Here is a 17,996-nt window from a genome sequence, read left to right on the forward strand (position 1 = left end):
TTAAAAGAAAAATCAGGATTTTTTTTATTTGTCAAATGTGTAAACTGATACAAACCACATTGACTCAAGGCTGATATTGCTGCCAAGGGAGTGGATCTTTATGCAATCAAATATTTTCTGTTTTGTAACCGCTTAGAGATTTATTTACACTTTGATTTTTTTTCTTCCAAAAGAAATCCATTACAATTTAGACGTATGAAACAAAACAAGATAACACTGATGTGCTGAAAACGTTCTATAGGCACTGTATCTGTGTGAGTGTCTTTGTACTGAGTCATGTTCAGGAGTGCAGGAGGCCTGCGAACCAGCTGTGGTCGAGTTTCTTCACCCTCCGCAGCTCTCTAACCTGGGCTTTTGTCAGAGCGGGAGTTTCAGACTCTGCTTCGGCTGCTGCCAGGCCTCCCAGAGACGTCTGCTCTGCTCCCCGAGCGCCGAATTCCATTTCACCATCTGAATCCTCTTCCTCTTTCTCGCTCTCCATTTCCTCCTCTGCATGTTTATTTTCCTCTCTTAGGACATGAGAACAGGAAAGGAAAAAAAGAACCCGTTAACATGACTCGACATATTTTCACAGATAAACACATTTTTCCATGCACACCTTTTCAGCCAGGATCTGAAATTGCTGAGTCACATGAAGCCTGAACTTCATAAGTTTTTTCTCAACTTGCAAGGCATCAAAAACACAGTCACAATCCCCCTGGTTTATAAATATTAACATACTTAAAAATGCACAAATAACCAGCAAGACTGTGCTAATTTCCAGCTTTTTAGGCTAATTAAAAGAATATTTGGATAAATATTCAAAAAAATGTGTTGAAAATAATTTTCACATTTTCTGAATTTGTGGCTTCATTTTGGGGAAAAAAATAAAAATAAAAATAAAAATAAATAAATAAATAAATTATATATATAATTATATATATATATATATATATATATATATATATATATATATATATATATATATATATATATATATATATAAATGTATATATATATATATGTTCCTGAGAACACTTTTTAGAATGAAAATCTGTTTGAATTTTAAAATCATGTACCTGTGTGATCTAGAGGAGCTTCACTGTGCAAAGCGGGATAAGTACTTGTTGAGAGTGGTGTTAGTGACATGCAAAAACGCTTTGATCAGAAAATGGCTTGGGAAACCTTTAATGAGCTGATCGACTTAGTTTAAGATCCACACACGATTGTGTGAATTACATTTAACCCTTTGAAACCTGGATCGACATCACGTTTCTTGTGCTGCTCGCAAATGCCTTGACATGAATTCAAAAACGGCAATGAGCAACTTGGCAAGAAATGTCCTGCAAATTGCAAGAAATTAGTAGATGTATATATATTTTTTAAAGATAGAAAATACATCCCGAGAATTATATTCATAATTATACCTATACTATGTAGAATTATTTTAAAGCATTCTTATCATTCTTAGCACTTTTTTTCAAGGTAATTTCCTTCTTTTTGTTTGTTTGGTTTTTTTAAAAATTTCTTCCTAATTTTGGGTACTTCCTTCTTAAATTGCTCATTGCCTAATTGTCATGTTTTTTTTTTTTAAATAAATCAAACTAATTTGCCCAAAGGGTTAAACTATGAACCCAAATTGATATTTTTGATGAAAATTGGTCGAAATGGCTTGTGTGTCAGCTATAAGGCCTGATTGTTTATAGCGGTTAATAAACACATGTTATGAGCATATTTTCCAACTTTTTTTATTTTATTTGCAGAATTATCATAGGTTGATTAGTGTGTATGGATTTGCATTTTTGTATGCTTGTGGATAAATATGCATGTGTGTGTATGCGCATACACACATATGCATATGTATGTATGATTTAGTAGATTTTGTTTCATATAAAAGGACCCTCCCTAGTTTTTGATTTGCTTTTGAGTTGTTTTAGTGCATTTTCTTTGTCCTGTGGACACATATGTATCCCCTTGTTTTTTTTTAAGCTTGGCAAAAAGTTTCAGGGCAGCCTGGGCAAACTACTGACCTGGTGTCTGTGACGGAGATGAGCAGAGACTGTACAAACATTGAGCAGAGGAAAGAGGTGGAGGGTAGGACGTGGGCCGGGGTGTGCAGAAGCTGTCAAGAAAAAAAAAAAAAACAAGCTTTAATGCACAAAAAACTAAAAGAGATCTCCAAGTCAGTGTCACAAACTAAACTATACAGCACAAGGTAGAGCATCCATTAGGGTTAAAGTACCAACCTCTCTGACAGCAGCAGAGCCCTGTGGCAGAGCTGTTCTCTCAGCAGACAGGCTGCTCAGTGCATCTTCATTTTCCTGTTGCCTGTGTTTCCCCAGCAACAGGTGGAACGGTGTCATGGCGACACTGTCATCGATTACAAGCTTGAAGGGGGGGGAATCACAATGTCAAGAAAAATCATACATTAATTACAGGAGGTCAACAGTTTAAAGAGGACACAGACAGTAAAGATGAGGGAGCAGGCAGAGCTGGATACTTTGTGTTCTCTCTCTGATTAAAAGAGGACTTGCAAAGAAAAGCTGCAAGGATCCACACACGGCTCATTTATAGGAGCGTTTTGGTAACCTCTTGCCAGTTCCTGTAACTATAGCTATGTTGATGAACTGGTTCCTCATCATTACCCCGTGTTCATTCAAGAACTAAGACAACATGTGAAGCAACTGCTACAGGCATCAGCCAGCTCACAGTTTCCAATAATTTTGTTGTGTTTAGACTGACACACATGAGGAACTGAGTTCAGAAAACCTGCTCTAAACATGCTCGCCTGGTGACATCCTGAGGTTTTGAGTAGGATGCCAAAACTAGTAAAACTGTTTGATGTTGAGTGGTGATTGGTTATTTGGTGCTCAAGTGAGCCGCACCTGTTTGCTGGACGCCATCAGTCTGTCCTCCTCCGCCTTGGTGGTGAATGTCATGAGATCCTGCAGAGGAACAGCACACAGGATGTGTCAAAGCAGCTCTTTTTACTTCTTTACTTAACATGACATGATAATAGCAGTCATGATATTCAGGTCACATGAGGACGTTACTGAGAAGACACAGAAAAATGTTTAATCGCAAATGTGTTAAAGTCCATGTAGGTGAGCACTTCTCATGTTTCAAAATTATCCATCTGCCTGCCTTGGGATGGTCGTAATTAAAGGCCACTCTGAAATGTGAAGTTTGATCACATGATCAGTGCTACAGATGTTTAAAGTTTTGATGGAGCGTGCCACTGTCATGCTGACTGCAGAATGTTCACCACAGCTGTTACCTGTAATCTGAATGCTCATTTCTCTACCATAAGCCGTAGAGAGCCATAACAACAATGTTGTTTCTATGAATTTGGCAGTACATCCAACCAGCCTCACAACCCACTATGCATTATCTTGCTGCAACATGATGGCAGATGAATGGCATTACAATGGTACTCAGTAACGCTCCCTTTGGACCAACTACTGTAATTATTAAAATGCCACAGCACAGTGAACAAATAGATCATTATCCTGCAGACAAATATCATCAGCTGCATTTCATATAAAAAAATCGAAATGCAGTATATCTATTATACAAATAAACCAAAAAAAAAAATTAAACTGCCTCTTCCAGCCAAAGAAAATACATCCTACTTGTATCTCCGCTTGATGAACACGAGTATTTTTATATTGTTGTCTCTGCTGTTAATTAAACAGGAAATATCTTTAATAGTGTTAATAGTGTTTATCTGGCTCACCATGTAGTGAGTGAGGAAGTAGAGCTGGGAGTGGTTGAGCCACTGGCTGCTCTCCTCACAGCTCTCCAGCATCTCCTCCCTCGGGGCAAAGACAGCGCGTGTCACCTTCCCCAAGCACACGGCCTTATGGGAAAATATTGGCCGAGGCTCGCTGGGCTTAAACACAAACACTGAAAATAGAGAACAAGAAAAGCAACAAAAAACATTACAATGGCGACATGAATTTTTCCACTTCCTACAGGACCTGAAAGACATACTATACTGTACTTTACTATACTATACTGGACTGTACTACACTATCCTGTATTAGATTTACAAGACACCAATGATTGACCTTATGATAAACTTATTTTTTTCATGACAAATTAAACAGAATCATTTTTAATATTATTTTTGAAGCACTATTCACGTCTTGGTGCAAAGTATAGTACTTATAGACATGGCAGCTGCATGGCTCTAGGTTGGCAACATCACTCGGTCCATCTTATATATGTATATAAAGATGGATGACATGACAGCTCCCTTAAAAGTGACTGCATCTAGACAGTACCAACATTTTATTTAGCGCCATCATGAGGCTGAAAGTTATGGCTTTAAGTGTTATGTCACAAAAGTTATGAAATTTGGTTCAGACATTCATATTCTCCTCATAATAAACTGTTAGAAACTTTCTACATAACTCCTTAGGTAGGACTCCTTGCTAGAAATGTTTCGGCTACGTTGAGCGCTCTCTGAGAGCGTTCTCAGAATGTTTGTGAAAGTGGCGTCTGATCTTTAAGGACTAGCTGTGACACTATTACTCCAGTCAGTTTGGATTTGTGTTGCATGTTGCGTCATACACAAAATACAAAAAAAATGTTTTCAATGTGCTCTCAGATGTGATTAGAACTTGCTAAAACTCAGACCCCCCCCAACCCAAATTTTAAGGCTTACAGTCAGTGCTTCCAGCCTGACAGCAGAAGGCGGCCATGTTTTCAGAGAGGGGGTCAGCCAGCAGCAGGCTGACGTCCATCGAGGTGCTCCACTCCACTGCAAAAGAGGCACAGCAAGAGGGAGATGGAGGAAACAGAAAAGTAAAATTACATACAACCAAAAATAAAATCCATCTCAAAAAAATTCAGCGACACATTAGCATTATGGTTTTTTTATGTACGCAACAGATGCAGCCTTACATGAGCAGGTGAGGAGGTTCCAGCAGCAGAGCAGGTTGTTGGCGGTGGTCCCCAGCAGATACTTGGAACAACTTAGTCGACCAAAACAAAGATCCCTGGTGGAGAAAGAAAAAAAAAAGCTTTTTTTCTCCTGTGACTTTAAAGAATCCCAAGTGCACCCCCCAGTTACTTAACCAGGTCCTCACACCACACATATTTCACAGGATTAGCTGTTGAGGAGTTTTCTGCTTTGGGTGGCTTCAAATGGAAACACGCAAGCAGAGTCTGAACACCCACCAAGAGGCAAACTCCCAGAGGATTTGTGTCTGGCAGATAAATCAATCAAGGCTCCTTGTAAAACTTCAAAATGTTGCCTTCTACATACTATGTTTCCCACACATCATTTATTTGTGGTGGCCTGCCATGATTAAAACATCTGCCACAAGAAATACATTTTCTAATTTTGGGGCTGGACCGTTCATCAGGAGCACTGCTGGAATATATATAATGTTCAGTTATACAACAGAGCATACTCTGGGCACAGATGGAGCAGCAGAATATCAGGTGCACAGAAAGTAAAATTTAACCGTTCATCCTGCTAGGTCTAAAAGTTTGCTTTCGCTCGCAGCTGCGGCTCCTCTCATCCATCGATCTGATTTGATCAGCCCTGAGCTGATCAACAGATCAATTATCCATCCTCATCCAAACACAAGCATTTATAAGAATGCCCCTGTTGTAAGCCACTGCACTCCAATTCTGTGTGAAACGCTGCATTTAAATGAAGTCTGTAAAATTTATATGCAAAAATATTCAACAATACTTTTCTGGATAGAAAATGCCTTTGCCAGGTGAAGTGCATGTATTTCAGCCCTTTGCAACAGAGCTAAAAAGTTATTAATTTTCCAAGTTGCATGAAAAGAGTCGAGAGTTGGTGAGGTTGGAAGTCAAGTAGTTGACCCAGCTTTACACATCTATAGGTGGTAGTTATGAAAGTGGGTTATGAAAGGGTACCGGGCAGCTGTCAAAACAGCTGCCGACCATTAACCTTTCCTGTTTCCTTCCCTCCAACTTTTAAGTCCTGTCATGCACAATTTCCATTTCAGCCTCCAGATTACGCAGGAAATGTCTAATTTGAAGAGGCATTCTGGGTTTGATTGAGTTTTTGGAATAGCTCATTATCAAGCATGATTAGTTCAGACGATTTTACATTTGTATAAAAGAGAATACAAATAAATGTCGGCCTGCACACACCTTTCACAAGCTATTTAGCCCTTTGGAAGCTGAGCCAACTGGATGGATATTTTTCAAAAGCATGGGAATAAAAATATGTCTCACAAATTGCAAGAAATTAATGAAAGGTGACAAGAAAATGACTTGAAAATCAGTTTTATGAAGGAGAATTATCAGAAAAATGTCCACTATATTATAACAGAAAAAAGAATACATTTATAAATATAAATTTACATATATATTTTTAATTTTAATCACTTTTTAAAAAACTTTTTGTGTTCATTTTCAGGTAATTTTCTTTCTTGATAAGTTGCTCATTGCCATCTCCCCCTTGTTTTTCTTTTTTTAAAATCAAACTTTTCAGGTTTTAAACGGTTTAAAAGTTTCTTGATAATGAAATGTTTCTCTCAGCTGCTTCCTTAATTCTAAACATAAACTGCAAGTCATCGCTCTTTGTTTGTCCTGCAAATATGCTTAAGGGTGACTCAGTGTTCTGGGCTTCTTTCAGAAAAGTGGTACAGAAACTAACAACAGTAGTTTTGTGTCCTCAGTGACCTGAGGGCCCCTTACTGAGTGGGGTGGGGGTGGGGGTGGGGGATACATCTGCCAACATTTCTGAGACTCGAGCAACGTTGCGAAACTGCAGCCTGTCCCCATGCTCTGCGGGCTGACAGGCAGCACTTCTTTTTCTGGGCCGGTCACATCCCCTGTCTACTGTGAGAAACAAAGCTCTGGATTTCTGCCAGTGTGGTAAAGAGGTCATTTAACTGTCCAAAGACGTCCTCTGCTGAGGAAACTAAAACAGCTGGTTGCTTAGTGAATCTGTGTGTTTGCACTGTCACTTGTATGTGCTTTTTTTCCCGAAGTGTATCCAGTCTTTGCTTGCTAGGGATGGACAAATGAAGAATTTACAGTGCCGCAGCTCTACAAGCAATATTAATTTAGTAAAATATAGACAACAAATATACTCTATGATCAGTTTTTCAATTTACAGATTTTGGACACTTTGCAGAACATCTGCAGGTTGGCCGTTGGTTTGGTGTGTTCACTTGCAACTTTTTGCATGAGACTCTGCAACGTGAGGTGAATAACCAGTCAGCTTTTGTCTCCCCTAGTTCTCTTTTGTAAATTTTTGGTGTGTTTGAGCCTTAACACAATTTGCGTCATATATTTTTGTCCGTTTGCACAGCCTCCTCATCAAGTCATTAGTATCCACGTGCTTTATGTTTACATTGTACCCATGGTAACTGCTGCTAACTGAAATAGGAGATACCAAGCAAGCTAGCTAACTTAAAACAAAAAAATATTTTTTAATGTTTCAGCACCTTCACATAAAACCTCTGCTAAGGGCAACATTTTAATGTTGCTGCTTGAGGAAAGAGTATTCACGTCCTTCTCGTATGTAAAAAGTAGTCTTGTGACATTTACCCAGGGCTAGTAGAAGTGCAGTGAGCTTAGGTTGACCCTGAGTTAACAATGTGTGTGTGAAAAGGAACTATTTCAGCCCTGGGCTTTTCTTACACTGTTTCACTGGCATTGCATTGCAAGGCAAAAGATTCTGTCCCCCTTTTTTCCTGTCAGCTGATGTCACCAAATCACGATCTGACCAAATGTCACCCCCTCTGTTCCTGAGTTATGACATTAGTTTGCAGTTGCATTATGGCCAGAAGTGTTTTTGCAGAACATTATGATGTCACAGTGAAGTTAATCATTGATCTATTGGATAAAATGCATGTTTGAGTAAAAAAACATGTTTTGTGACCTAACAGTGACCTTGACCTTTGACCACTGACTTCTAATTATTTCATTGTTGAGTTTGAAAAAACGTTTGCACCAAATTTGAAGAAATTCCTTCAAGGTGGTCGTGAGATATTGCGAGAATGGGACAGTGGGATGTATGGACAGACGACCTGAAAACTACCGCTGGCACAGAGGCATTAAATTAAAAAAAAAAACCAAACCAAAACCTTTCTTCCCCAGTCTTTGAAGAAAAGTCAAACTGCATTACACCTACATCTTAACACAAACAGCTTAAGAGGAAATTGGGTAACGAAGATATAATATTCAAATCTGACCAAGCACAATAAAAATAAAAATACACTACTTAACATTGCTATAAATACATTCAGATCAGAATTAAAAGTATTGAGGTCCGGCAGGCAGCCCTGGTGATTCTGGGGGTGTGGGTGTTTAGGTGCGTGTTTCGGCTCTGACCTGACAGCTTTTGGCGGCTGCGACAGAGTTGTCAGGAGCTCCCAGGACGCCGGGCTCCACACAGTCACCACCTCCTGAAAGCTGACGGCCAGCAGCGAACCATCGGGTGAGAAACAGCAGCACTCAGGCACCAGGCTGTGATAGGCTCCGACGAAATCACACGACCAGGAAGGACCTTCATCTGCTGGCACATTGGAGAAGAAGGAGAGAGGGAGACAGACACCGAGGGTGTTGGATTAGTGAGAAATACAGCCTCATTTGGCCCAAACTCAACATTCAACCTGATGTGTTGTGAAGCCGAAATGGAAGAGGCTGGCACCAAAGAAGTGACTTGATTCTTACTGGGTTCTTCCTGGATAAAACTCACGGTTTTACAAGGCACTTTTGGCTAAAAGCATTGCCTGCATGCTGCAGATGGGAGGAGTTTAGATGTTTTATGAACAATTTAAAAAACGGTTACACATTTTTTTTGTTGGGTAGTTCCATGTGATTAAAGGTTGTATATATCCGTTTTAAAATTCCTTGCATTTGTTTAAAAAGGATGACCTGTGCATTAAAGGGATGGTTCAGAGTTGTGGTTGTATGGGGTACTTATTCATAGTTAGTTTATATTACATACAGCAGTCAGTTTGGAGAAACAGGCTGGAGCCCAAAATGGAATCTAAGAGATGTTCTGCTGTGGATGGGATCAGCAACATAACAAATTTTAGCTACCTAAAAAAAAAAATCTACATCAGTTCAAGTGTAGGCTATATTGTATTTTAACTGCTTCACCTTAATGTCACACAATGGGAAAATGAAACCTTACACTGCACTCTTTAAAGCCTGATTTCAATGGGAAAAACAGTGATTTAACATCGCTGAACACAGGAGCTGCTGGTCTGCCGACTTGTGTTTGAAAGGGCTAGTTTCGATTCATCAAAGTCAAACAATAACATAAAACCAACTAATTGACTGAAGCAGTGGTAGACCAGCAGCACTCATGTTCTTCAGTAATTACTGCTTTTGTCAATGGAGTCTGGTGGCTTTGACAAGTGCATATATGGGGGAACTGACAGCTTCCCGTCAAAATTGGCTGTGTGATGGAAAGCTAAAGCAGTGAAAATACTCTCATTATAGCGTATGCTTAAACGGATATTCAATTCTTTTAGGTAGGACTTTTTCTTAGATGGCTGAAATTCATTTAAACATTGCTGGCCCCCATCCACAGCCGTGCATTGCTTAGCTTTAGTGTCAGACTCCAGCCTGCTTTTCCAAACTGGGGGCGTGGCGACTGATATCCACTATATGTAACACAATGACTATGGAGTAGTACCCCATACAGACCCATCTTAAAAAATATGAACTGTCCCTTTAACGTTATGACGATTTTCACTGACAACAAAGCAAACTGTTCCATACTGATTCAACAAAGCAAATTGATTCAAAGGTTAACTACTCAAACAATATGAATGACGACAAATCACATGGAGCTTTAAAGACCATTTAGTCCTTGAGCAAAAAAATAGAATCAGAAGTCAAAGCCTACAACAACAGAGCAAGTTTGCAGACCACAGGGAATATTACCACACTTTACCAAAAGGCAGATGGACGATCTGTTAGAACGTGGTCAGAAAGTGAGCTAGACAGCGTACCCTCTGTGTGGGCCGGCGCAACCAGCTGCCAGGCTTTGAAGTGTCCGTCCTTGCTGGTGGAGACCAGCATGGTGGTCTGGCTGTCGGTGGCGTGGCAGAAGCACATGGCTGTAATCTGTGCCTCGTGGGGGGCCGAGATGGTCGTGTTCAGCACAAAACTGAAGGTGAAACAGGGTTGTGGTAAAAAAAAAAAGAAGACATGATTGGTCCTAAACTATCGCTAGTGCACTTTGAAAAACAGTTCTAGACAAGACAAAGATTTATAAAGCTTTACTATCCTAAAGAGAAAAAAAACCCTGATTTTTCTCTGTGTTTATGACCGACTGAATCTTCAACATAAAGAAATATCATATATAGACATCCTTACCTCTGTGTTTGTGTATCAAATGCCCAAAGTTTCAAGTTAAGCTCCAGCTCAGTGACTTTCTGTTTTCTTTCTTCCACTGTTGCCAGCCAGTCGCCGCAGGCGTCAAAAGCCAGCTTGACCACCTCAAACTGCTCCAGGCCCGACTCATGAATGTACTCCTGCTGCACTATGTCCAGCTGTGGGAAACACAGAACATGACAGAGTTATTAAAGATTATTCACAGCAGATCTGTGTTTGAACCTTCTGCCTGTAATTAAAATAAGGTGTCTCCCAGTACTCAGGAGCGTATTTATGCAATTTTAGGCGCTGGGAAAATAAACAGAATGCTTACATTATACAGCAGTTTGTCTCTTTGGAGGGAGTAGAACTGCAGGTGGCCTGGTTTCCCGTTCAGCACCAGGGATTTGCTGCGTGGGTCCACCATCAAGTCTGTCCTGACACTTTCTCCTGCACCAAAACATGAAGAGAGTGAAAATCCCTTCTTTCTTTTACATACAGAGTATCCTGACAGACTTAAACCTTGTTTTTTCCCCTTTTTTGATGTGTCCTATGCAGAAAGCTTTAATGTTAGTGAAAGAGAGGGACAACAGCTCAGAAATGTCTGATGGTTTCACAGGTGTTATATCTGCACACTGATACAGAATTCACTACAAAAGTTATCTTCCACTGAATCAATCTACAGGGGCATTGATATAGCAATTCAAGTGCTTCTGTTTATATGTGACATGAAAGACTTGCTAAGAAAGTCATTTCATTCTGACGTCTGAGTAATCCTAAAGCTGAAAATCCTAAAGCTTACATCCATTGATCACCATTTGTCGTGAATTAATCACTTCACTTCATTGGAGCTTTCTTGGTGATTCTCTGAGCTTACGCCCATAAAGCATCTTTCTCCACCTGGAAAATGCGAGGTGAGGTTCTGGGTGCTACTCTTGTACACACTTGTGCGGGAAGACAGGTTGCATCTGATGTTGCTAAGCAACCATAACCATCACTGTATCACAGTCCAATTATAAGATATCCTGAGTTTATAGCTGATCTTACATTGTTTCACCATCTGCATTAAAATATTGTCCGTGGTACAGATGTAAAGATCTGCGTAGCCCTGCACTAAAATGATCAACTTCTCCATATTCATATCTCTATATTGATATTTAAGAGAGATATCAGCTGGCTGTGACTGATGGTTCCTGGTCATATGACATGCTGTGCATGCCTCTGTGATCCAAAAGTAAATTTTTAACTCTGAACATGTAAAATGCTCGTGCACTGCGACAGTGCTACTCTCTATTTTGAGTGCTTGAGGGTGCAGAAAAGTGGCACGTGTCCACAGCCTTATGCTGCTGTTTATACCCGACTTAAAAGGCATCACCAGGGGTTTGTTTGATGTCCTGACGTCTTTTGTTACTGTCTTTAAACGCAGCACTGTGGCTGCCTAGAGTCAAATGTAGTTATTTGCAACTGAGATATTTGTTGCAATTGCCAGGTTTATTGATTAAGATTGAAATATTAGTGAAAATAATCTTCTTTGACAGTGGAAAAGAAATGTTCTCAGAAGCAAGATTGGTTTCCAAGAACTGTGAGTTATTTATGATAGATGTGTTTTTGTATTTATGAGCCCATACAGCATGTTTATGATCCATCTACGTGCTGTTGCCACCTATAGTCTGTTCTCACCTTTGACCAGACCCTGAATGACAGCCGACACTTTAACACAACTCTGGATGATCATAATCTCTAAAATGAGAAGAGACAGAAATCAGTTACAGCAGACGTCCTTTCACAATAAAACAATTTGATGGGCACAGTTGACAGCTGCAGTCGTTGATGCAGGTAATGATGACATTCTCAACACTGTCAATCAAAGACACAGTTGTGAGCTTGTCAAATGTAAGCTTGCAGGGTTCAAACTGAGTGGCAACCACGGTGCATTTATGCTGCAGCGCGGTTACTGGCCAATACTTGCTTATGTCTTCTATTACAATTATTTCCCAATAGCTTGTTACTGATTTGGTTTCATCTTAGTGCACGATACAGGTCAAAGCTCCTTACTGTTGTCACTGTGTGAGGTACAGAACAGTGCTCCATCAGGGGAGACAGTGATGTGTGTGATGGCAGATCCCAGGCGGGGCAGGAAGTCCCGCTGGCTCTCTTGGTTGTATCGCCACTGGACCAGCACTGACTCTATGCCTCCACTCAACAGGTTGGTACCTGGGAAAACAGAGCCGAAATAGATACTGAAGCAGAAACAGAGCAGGCATAGTTTTTATTCAAAGGGTAGGTCCATTATTTAAGAGGCTTTTATATCATATATTCTATCATCTGTACCTTCCCATTAGAGTGTTTCTTAAGTGTTCAAGTCCATACATTCAAATTTTGGCAGATAAAGTATGTTTTATTGTTCTAAATACATTTTCCCTGGTAACCTGACGTACGTTTCTGCATGATGACGTTGCAACGTATAAACCCCCCATAGCCCACCCAGCCCTCTTTGAGAATGTGTGTCATCGATCTTTAAAATGAGCCATATTCCTCTAACCCCCTTACTGGTAAGAAAGTATCTAAAAGTCACAAAGAAGACACAATAAGACAAGCAAACTGCTGAGGCAGCAGTAAGACAACGACTCCCATATTCTGCAAGGTAAAATTACTGTTTTTGCCTGACTTTGAAGTAAGAGATATAATGGCTTTAGTTCCCTGTTTGCTGTCTGACAGCAAGGTAAATTTGTGAAAAGTTGAGAAAATAACGTAAAAAAAACCCACAACAACAAATCAAAAAAAGGGGAAAAGTAAAAAAAACACCCAAACAACCTGACCTGAATAAACTGCTTAAACTCAGTAAAATAATTTATTAAATAAAGATTGAGGTTTATCCTCCTGTCTTCAAAAGAACGGAGGAATAAATCATGAACAGGTGAGGACATACCTTCTGGGGTGAAGCACAGTGAGCTGACAGCACTGTGGTGCCAGTGCAGGATGGAGTATGTGTACTCTTTCTTATGGCTGAAGTTTCTCCTGAAAACATAGATAGTACTGTAAGAAAAAAAGTTTCTCTGCTACATTTGCACACATAAAAACATGCTGCAGAGACCTAAACGTGCTTTCCAAAATTCAAAAAGAAACTGAATAATTTAAGAGAAATTTAGACATGTAAATCTAGTGTGGAGGGAGTGACAAACTCATACAAAGTTTTTTCCCATGATGCTAAGAGAGTGCAGTTCACTGGTACAGCTATTAGGACAAGATGTGCAACACAAGTGAGCAGCAGATGTTTAGACTTCAGAATTGTGCTAAGTCATCAAAACAGTGGATGTGAGTGCAAATGCTTCAAGGCCATGTTGTTACTAAACTCACCACAGGCGGATCTTGCCGTCTTTATGCCCCGTGGCAATGCAGTCATCTTTTGGGTGACAGGCGACGCACGTGAATGTGTTCTTGCCTCCCTTCTTGTTGTCTTCTTTGAGGTAAAATCTTTTAACACACAAAAGCAGGCATGAAGTGTATTTTGAACATCCTCACTGCTTTTGAGGCAAATGTGGGTTTGTGAACATGTTGGGTTTTATGATTCATGACACTTGACACTACAGCTTCACTTGACATCATCATATGTCTAATGATAGAAAATTAACAGTGTATGTGGCAATCGCAATGTAAAGCCGTGATTGCTTTGTGCTTTTACTTGAGAGTCCAAAATGAAACGTGTGAGGTGATAATATTTAATTAATTTTCCATCTCCACAACTCAAACTAAAGGTTTTCCCACCGTGACTCACCTGTTTGACTTCTGCTTCTTGAAAAAGTACACCTCCAGTTGCAAACCTTTAGTTGAAACAATATATTCTCCCTGTGAGGAAGACAACATTTGGTTTTAACACAAACATGCAGGAAGGCTGACCAAGGATCTGTATTTGAAACCTGTTCTTGAGTAAACGCCAACATGAAAATCTGAAGCTAGCTTAAAACTGGGAACTAGACCCAGAAAGCGACTATTTGTAGTACTATTTGTAAAGCTATAGCTAGCTCTCTTTGCCAAAACATATTGCCTCCTCCATAACTTTATTCTGCCACTGCTGAAATAACCTGGCGTGTTTATTGTATTCTTGGATGGTTGGATGTACTGCCAAATTTCGGGGAATGACATTGTAGGCAGCTTATTGTATTGAAATGCACATTCAGTTCACAGGCAACAGCTCTGGTGGACATTCCTGTCGCTCCCTTTGAATCTTGTGACACCTGTGTCATCGTGTTGTTTGATCAAACTGCACATTTTAGAGTGGCTTTTTATTGTGACAATTCCAAGTCACACGTGTGTAATAATACTGCTGTTTAATCAGCATCATGATATGCATAAAAAAAGACTATAACCTCTGAAAGCAAAAGCAAAAGTGTTACATTCAAATTTCTGTTGCATTTTCTCACATTTCATTGTAAAATTTGTTAATTTTATATTATCTCTTTATATTTTTGCAATGTGTTTTGAAATTATACACCAAATTACTACGTCAAATTCCTTGTGAATGAAAAGCTACTTGGCAGTAAACGATATTGATCCTGAAAAATCTTATAAAGTCAACAATCTCTAATAAGTCAGTAGTACATGTTGAGACTATCCCTTTTAGGAATGGAACTATTCCAGTTGTGTTGGTGGCAGCAGTGGTGGTGCATGCATGTACCCTTCTGCCAAAGGCGATGGCCGCCGGGTTGGAGCTGACGTCGCTCATCACAGCAGAAAGCTCTCGGGCCTCCACCAGCTGATCTCCGCTCTGCGGAAGATGCACCGCAACCAGCTGGAACAACTCTGCGCGCACACACACACACACACACACACACACACACACACACACACACACACACACACACACACAGAGTCAAACATCAGCCTGCTTCACATTCTTACCCAGTGACCTCTTACCCAAATTCTACTTTGCACTTGTTAAAGCCCCCCCATGAGAATGATTTGACATTTTCTGACTAGCGACGCTCACTGGACTCTTTGTTTTATCCAAAGTTGAAGCATAAATCTAAAGGTGACCGTACTTTTGCCACCAGGAGCTAAAGCTGGCAGAACCTGTGACTTCTTTAAAAACACTTCTTCTGTCTATTTTGATTCATCTACTTTTCTTTGTCTTCTAATTTATCTTTGAATTTATTATTTCTGTCTCAATTGTGTTTATTCTATTATTAGTTCTATTATTTCTGTTTACTGCTTTGAATTGTGTTTACTCCTATTAGTATGAGTTGATTTATTTAGTAAATTTTACAAGAGGCTGAAACATTTTGTTTTATAATGTTAACAACTGAAGCACTTTTCTACATAAAAAATATTGCAATGTTGTTTTAAATCACATTTTTTGACATTCATTACATTTTAAATGTGTTCTTATTGAATTGAAATTACCCAATACATGACTAAACACTCTTTTTGCTGACAAAATGTACTTATATTATAAAAATACAGGATTCAGATAGAAATGGGGAAAAAAGCACACATGGTTGCTAATGGATGCTGAGACAGCTTAGGCATCAACCTCAGTAATCACCACAACTAGTAAAGATGTCAAACCTACCAGATCTTTTATCACCTTGCATGGGAGTAACGATAAAAATGACTCCTTCATGGTATGCAGATGCGTGGATGGAGTAAATTGGGTATCCGATGACATACGTCTGAAAGAGATCACACAGCTGTCACACACGTCTGCCAGACATCAGAGGAAACACAACCCACACTCTCCCTTGAAGCGGTCTCAGCCCTCTTGTCCTTCACTACTGTCACTGTGCATCCACTCACAGCCATGGCGGGCTCTATGATATCAATACACAGGTAAACTGACCATGCTCACCACGCTTCACCAGAGACACCTTGACAGCTTGCTCACTCTGCTGTTGACTTATCTAGAGGCGGGCGATATCGCTTAAAAATAATATCACAACACTTTTAGGCTATATTGTGATGCATGCTATATACTGCATCTTATATATTTTTAAATCTCCTTGAATTTGCTGTAGACGACTAAAATACAAAATGACTGATTAAACTTCAGTTACAAGGAAGTTAAATAAAGTAGCTACAGTCATATAATGAAGTTAAATAGAGTCTTGGTATAATGAAACAAATTCAAAGTGGAGCCACCGGTGCTTTTATTTTGAAGCAACCAACTTCTTTCAGGCCTGAAATGTTGATGTTTTTTCTGTGGACTGGTAACCACGGCACCTTTTAACATGGAAACAAACTAAACAGCTCTCCAGTTCATATTTTAATAATATCCGCAAGTTGAGCTGGGGCTCCATGGTTTGCAAAAAGCAACAAAATATTCAAGGAGTCGATACAAAAAACATCTCACCTGCTCACACATAGTTTTTATACTCGATGTTTGCAATATAGTCATTTTATACATCAAGTATTTTTGATATATCGTCCACCCATAGACTTAACCTATATCATGCAGATACCTGTGTTGTGCTTATGGTTCAAAAAACAATCCACAATGTCCTATTTTAATAGATGGAAGCTTTGTTTTTAATCAATGTATGTGTGGAAGTTTACCTTACTGCACATCCTTTAGTTTCATCATGAAAATATAGTGCGCAAGACCAGAGTCAATCATAAATCAATTCCTTTGATTGTCAGTGAGTATCATGATGTAACATCTAAGACATTACTTCCATTATCTGGCCACGCACTAGTGGTTCATTTTATTGTCCACTTGCAGCGTTCTGGAGTGATAGTGAATCAGAAGAATCAAGCTGTACCTTAATAAGGATGCCATCTGTGAAGTCCCACAATCTGACAGTGCCATCTGCTGAGCAAGAGTAGACCTGCAACAACAGCAGAAACACAACAGGAAAAGAAGTGTAGTAAAATCTTTAGATTTACAGCACATGCCTATATCTTATTTCACTATAGTCGTGTATGAAACAACAGAAATTTGCAATCAATCACTGCATCTATACATAAGCTAATCATATTAAGAGTAAAACAGCTAAACATTACAAGCTGTGGAACTATTTCATATTTTAAAAAGCAGGGATAATACCAGACTGAAATATTTTAAAATGTAATCAATAATAATGTTTTTAAGGGAATTATTTATCCCAAACTCAGAGGGAGAAAATGTAGCTGATGGCAATTAAAATGGATCTGAAAAGGTGCTTCATTTTGTGCTACAAACCTTAACAAATAGGACTGTACCAGAAGTCTTTTTTATACATTTATTTTTTCATTTGAATCGTCTATTGGGGTTTTGAAAGAAGCCACAAATGTCTGCCTTCATATTTTACTATGTTATCATAACATAACTAAAGATCCTGGGCCAAAGATCCTTGTGTGATGGAATGATTCATTAATATAAGGAGTTTGTTCTTTATGTGTGTGTGTGTGTGTGTATAAACACAGAGAGAGATAGAGAGAGAGAGTACTATTTTGTTTAAACTGTGTATTTTAGACTTATTGTAGGAGCTGAGCTGGAAATTCCTAAATCAAACAATACACACTTTTGCCAAAATGTATGCCATATGCATGAACACAGCTAAAATGATCAGAAAATGAAGAATGAAAAGCACGTAAAATGTGCCAAACAGTCCCTAAGGGTCAAATACTGTGAGCAGTCTTTAAATTACTTACTTTTGTGATTGTGGGTCACTTAAAAAAAGAAGCTTACAACACAAAACAGAAGTATTTATTCA

General features: G+C 39.2%; 1 protein-coding gene across 1 annotated transcript in view; it reads right to left on the reverse strand.

Annotated features, from left to right (window-relative positions):
* wdr75 (WD repeat domain 75) overlaps window positions 1-17,996 on the reverse strand; it is an 18,632-nt gene continuing 636 nt past the window's right edge. Inside the window, exons 3-21 of the mRNA XM_042494521.2 lie at window positions 17,064-17,129; window positions 15,878-15,977; window positions 14,984-15,108; window positions 14,084-14,154; window positions 13,666-13,782; window positions 13,238-13,326; window positions 12,364-12,522; window positions 11,989-12,048; window positions 10,643-10,758; window positions 10,312-10,487; window positions 9,945-10,102; window positions 8,311-8,491; window positions 4,888-4,982; window positions 4,649-4,744; window positions 3,716-3,885; window positions 2,865-2,924; window positions 2,226-2,366; window positions 2,010-2,101; window positions 1-509 (exon numbers count right to left, since the gene is read on the reverse strand). Of these exons, the coding sequence (XP_042350455.2) occupies window positions 281-509; window positions 2,010-2,101; window positions 2,226-2,366; window positions 2,865-2,924; window positions 3,716-3,885; window positions 4,649-4,744; window positions 4,888-4,982; window positions 8,311-8,491; window positions 9,945-10,102; window positions 10,312-10,487; window positions 10,643-10,758; window positions 11,989-12,048; window positions 12,364-12,522; window positions 13,238-13,326; window positions 13,666-13,782; window positions 14,084-14,154; window positions 14,984-15,108; window positions 15,878-15,977; window positions 17,064-17,129 (2,301 nt within the window). The 3' untranslated portion in view covers window positions 1-280. The remainder of the gene's footprint in view (window positions 510-2,009; window positions 2,102-2,225; window positions 2,367-2,864; window positions 2,925-3,715; window positions 3,886-4,648; window positions 4,745-4,887; window positions 4,983-8,310; window positions 8,492-9,944; window positions 10,103-10,311; window positions 10,488-10,642; window positions 10,759-11,988; window positions 12,049-12,363; window positions 12,523-13,237; window positions 13,327-13,665; window positions 13,783-14,083; window positions 14,155-14,983; window positions 15,109-15,877; window positions 15,978-17,063; window positions 17,130-17,996) is intronic.

This window comes from Plectropomus leopardus, chromosome 10 (assembly GCF_026936395.1).
Source record: "Plectropomus leopardus strain MGB_pleo_1.0 chromosome 10, ASM2693639v1, whole genome shotgun sequence".
In the NCBI taxonomy this organism is placed as follows: domain Eukaryota; kingdom Metazoa; phylum Chordata; class Actinopteri; order Perciformes; family Serranidae; genus Plectropomus; species Plectropomus leopardus.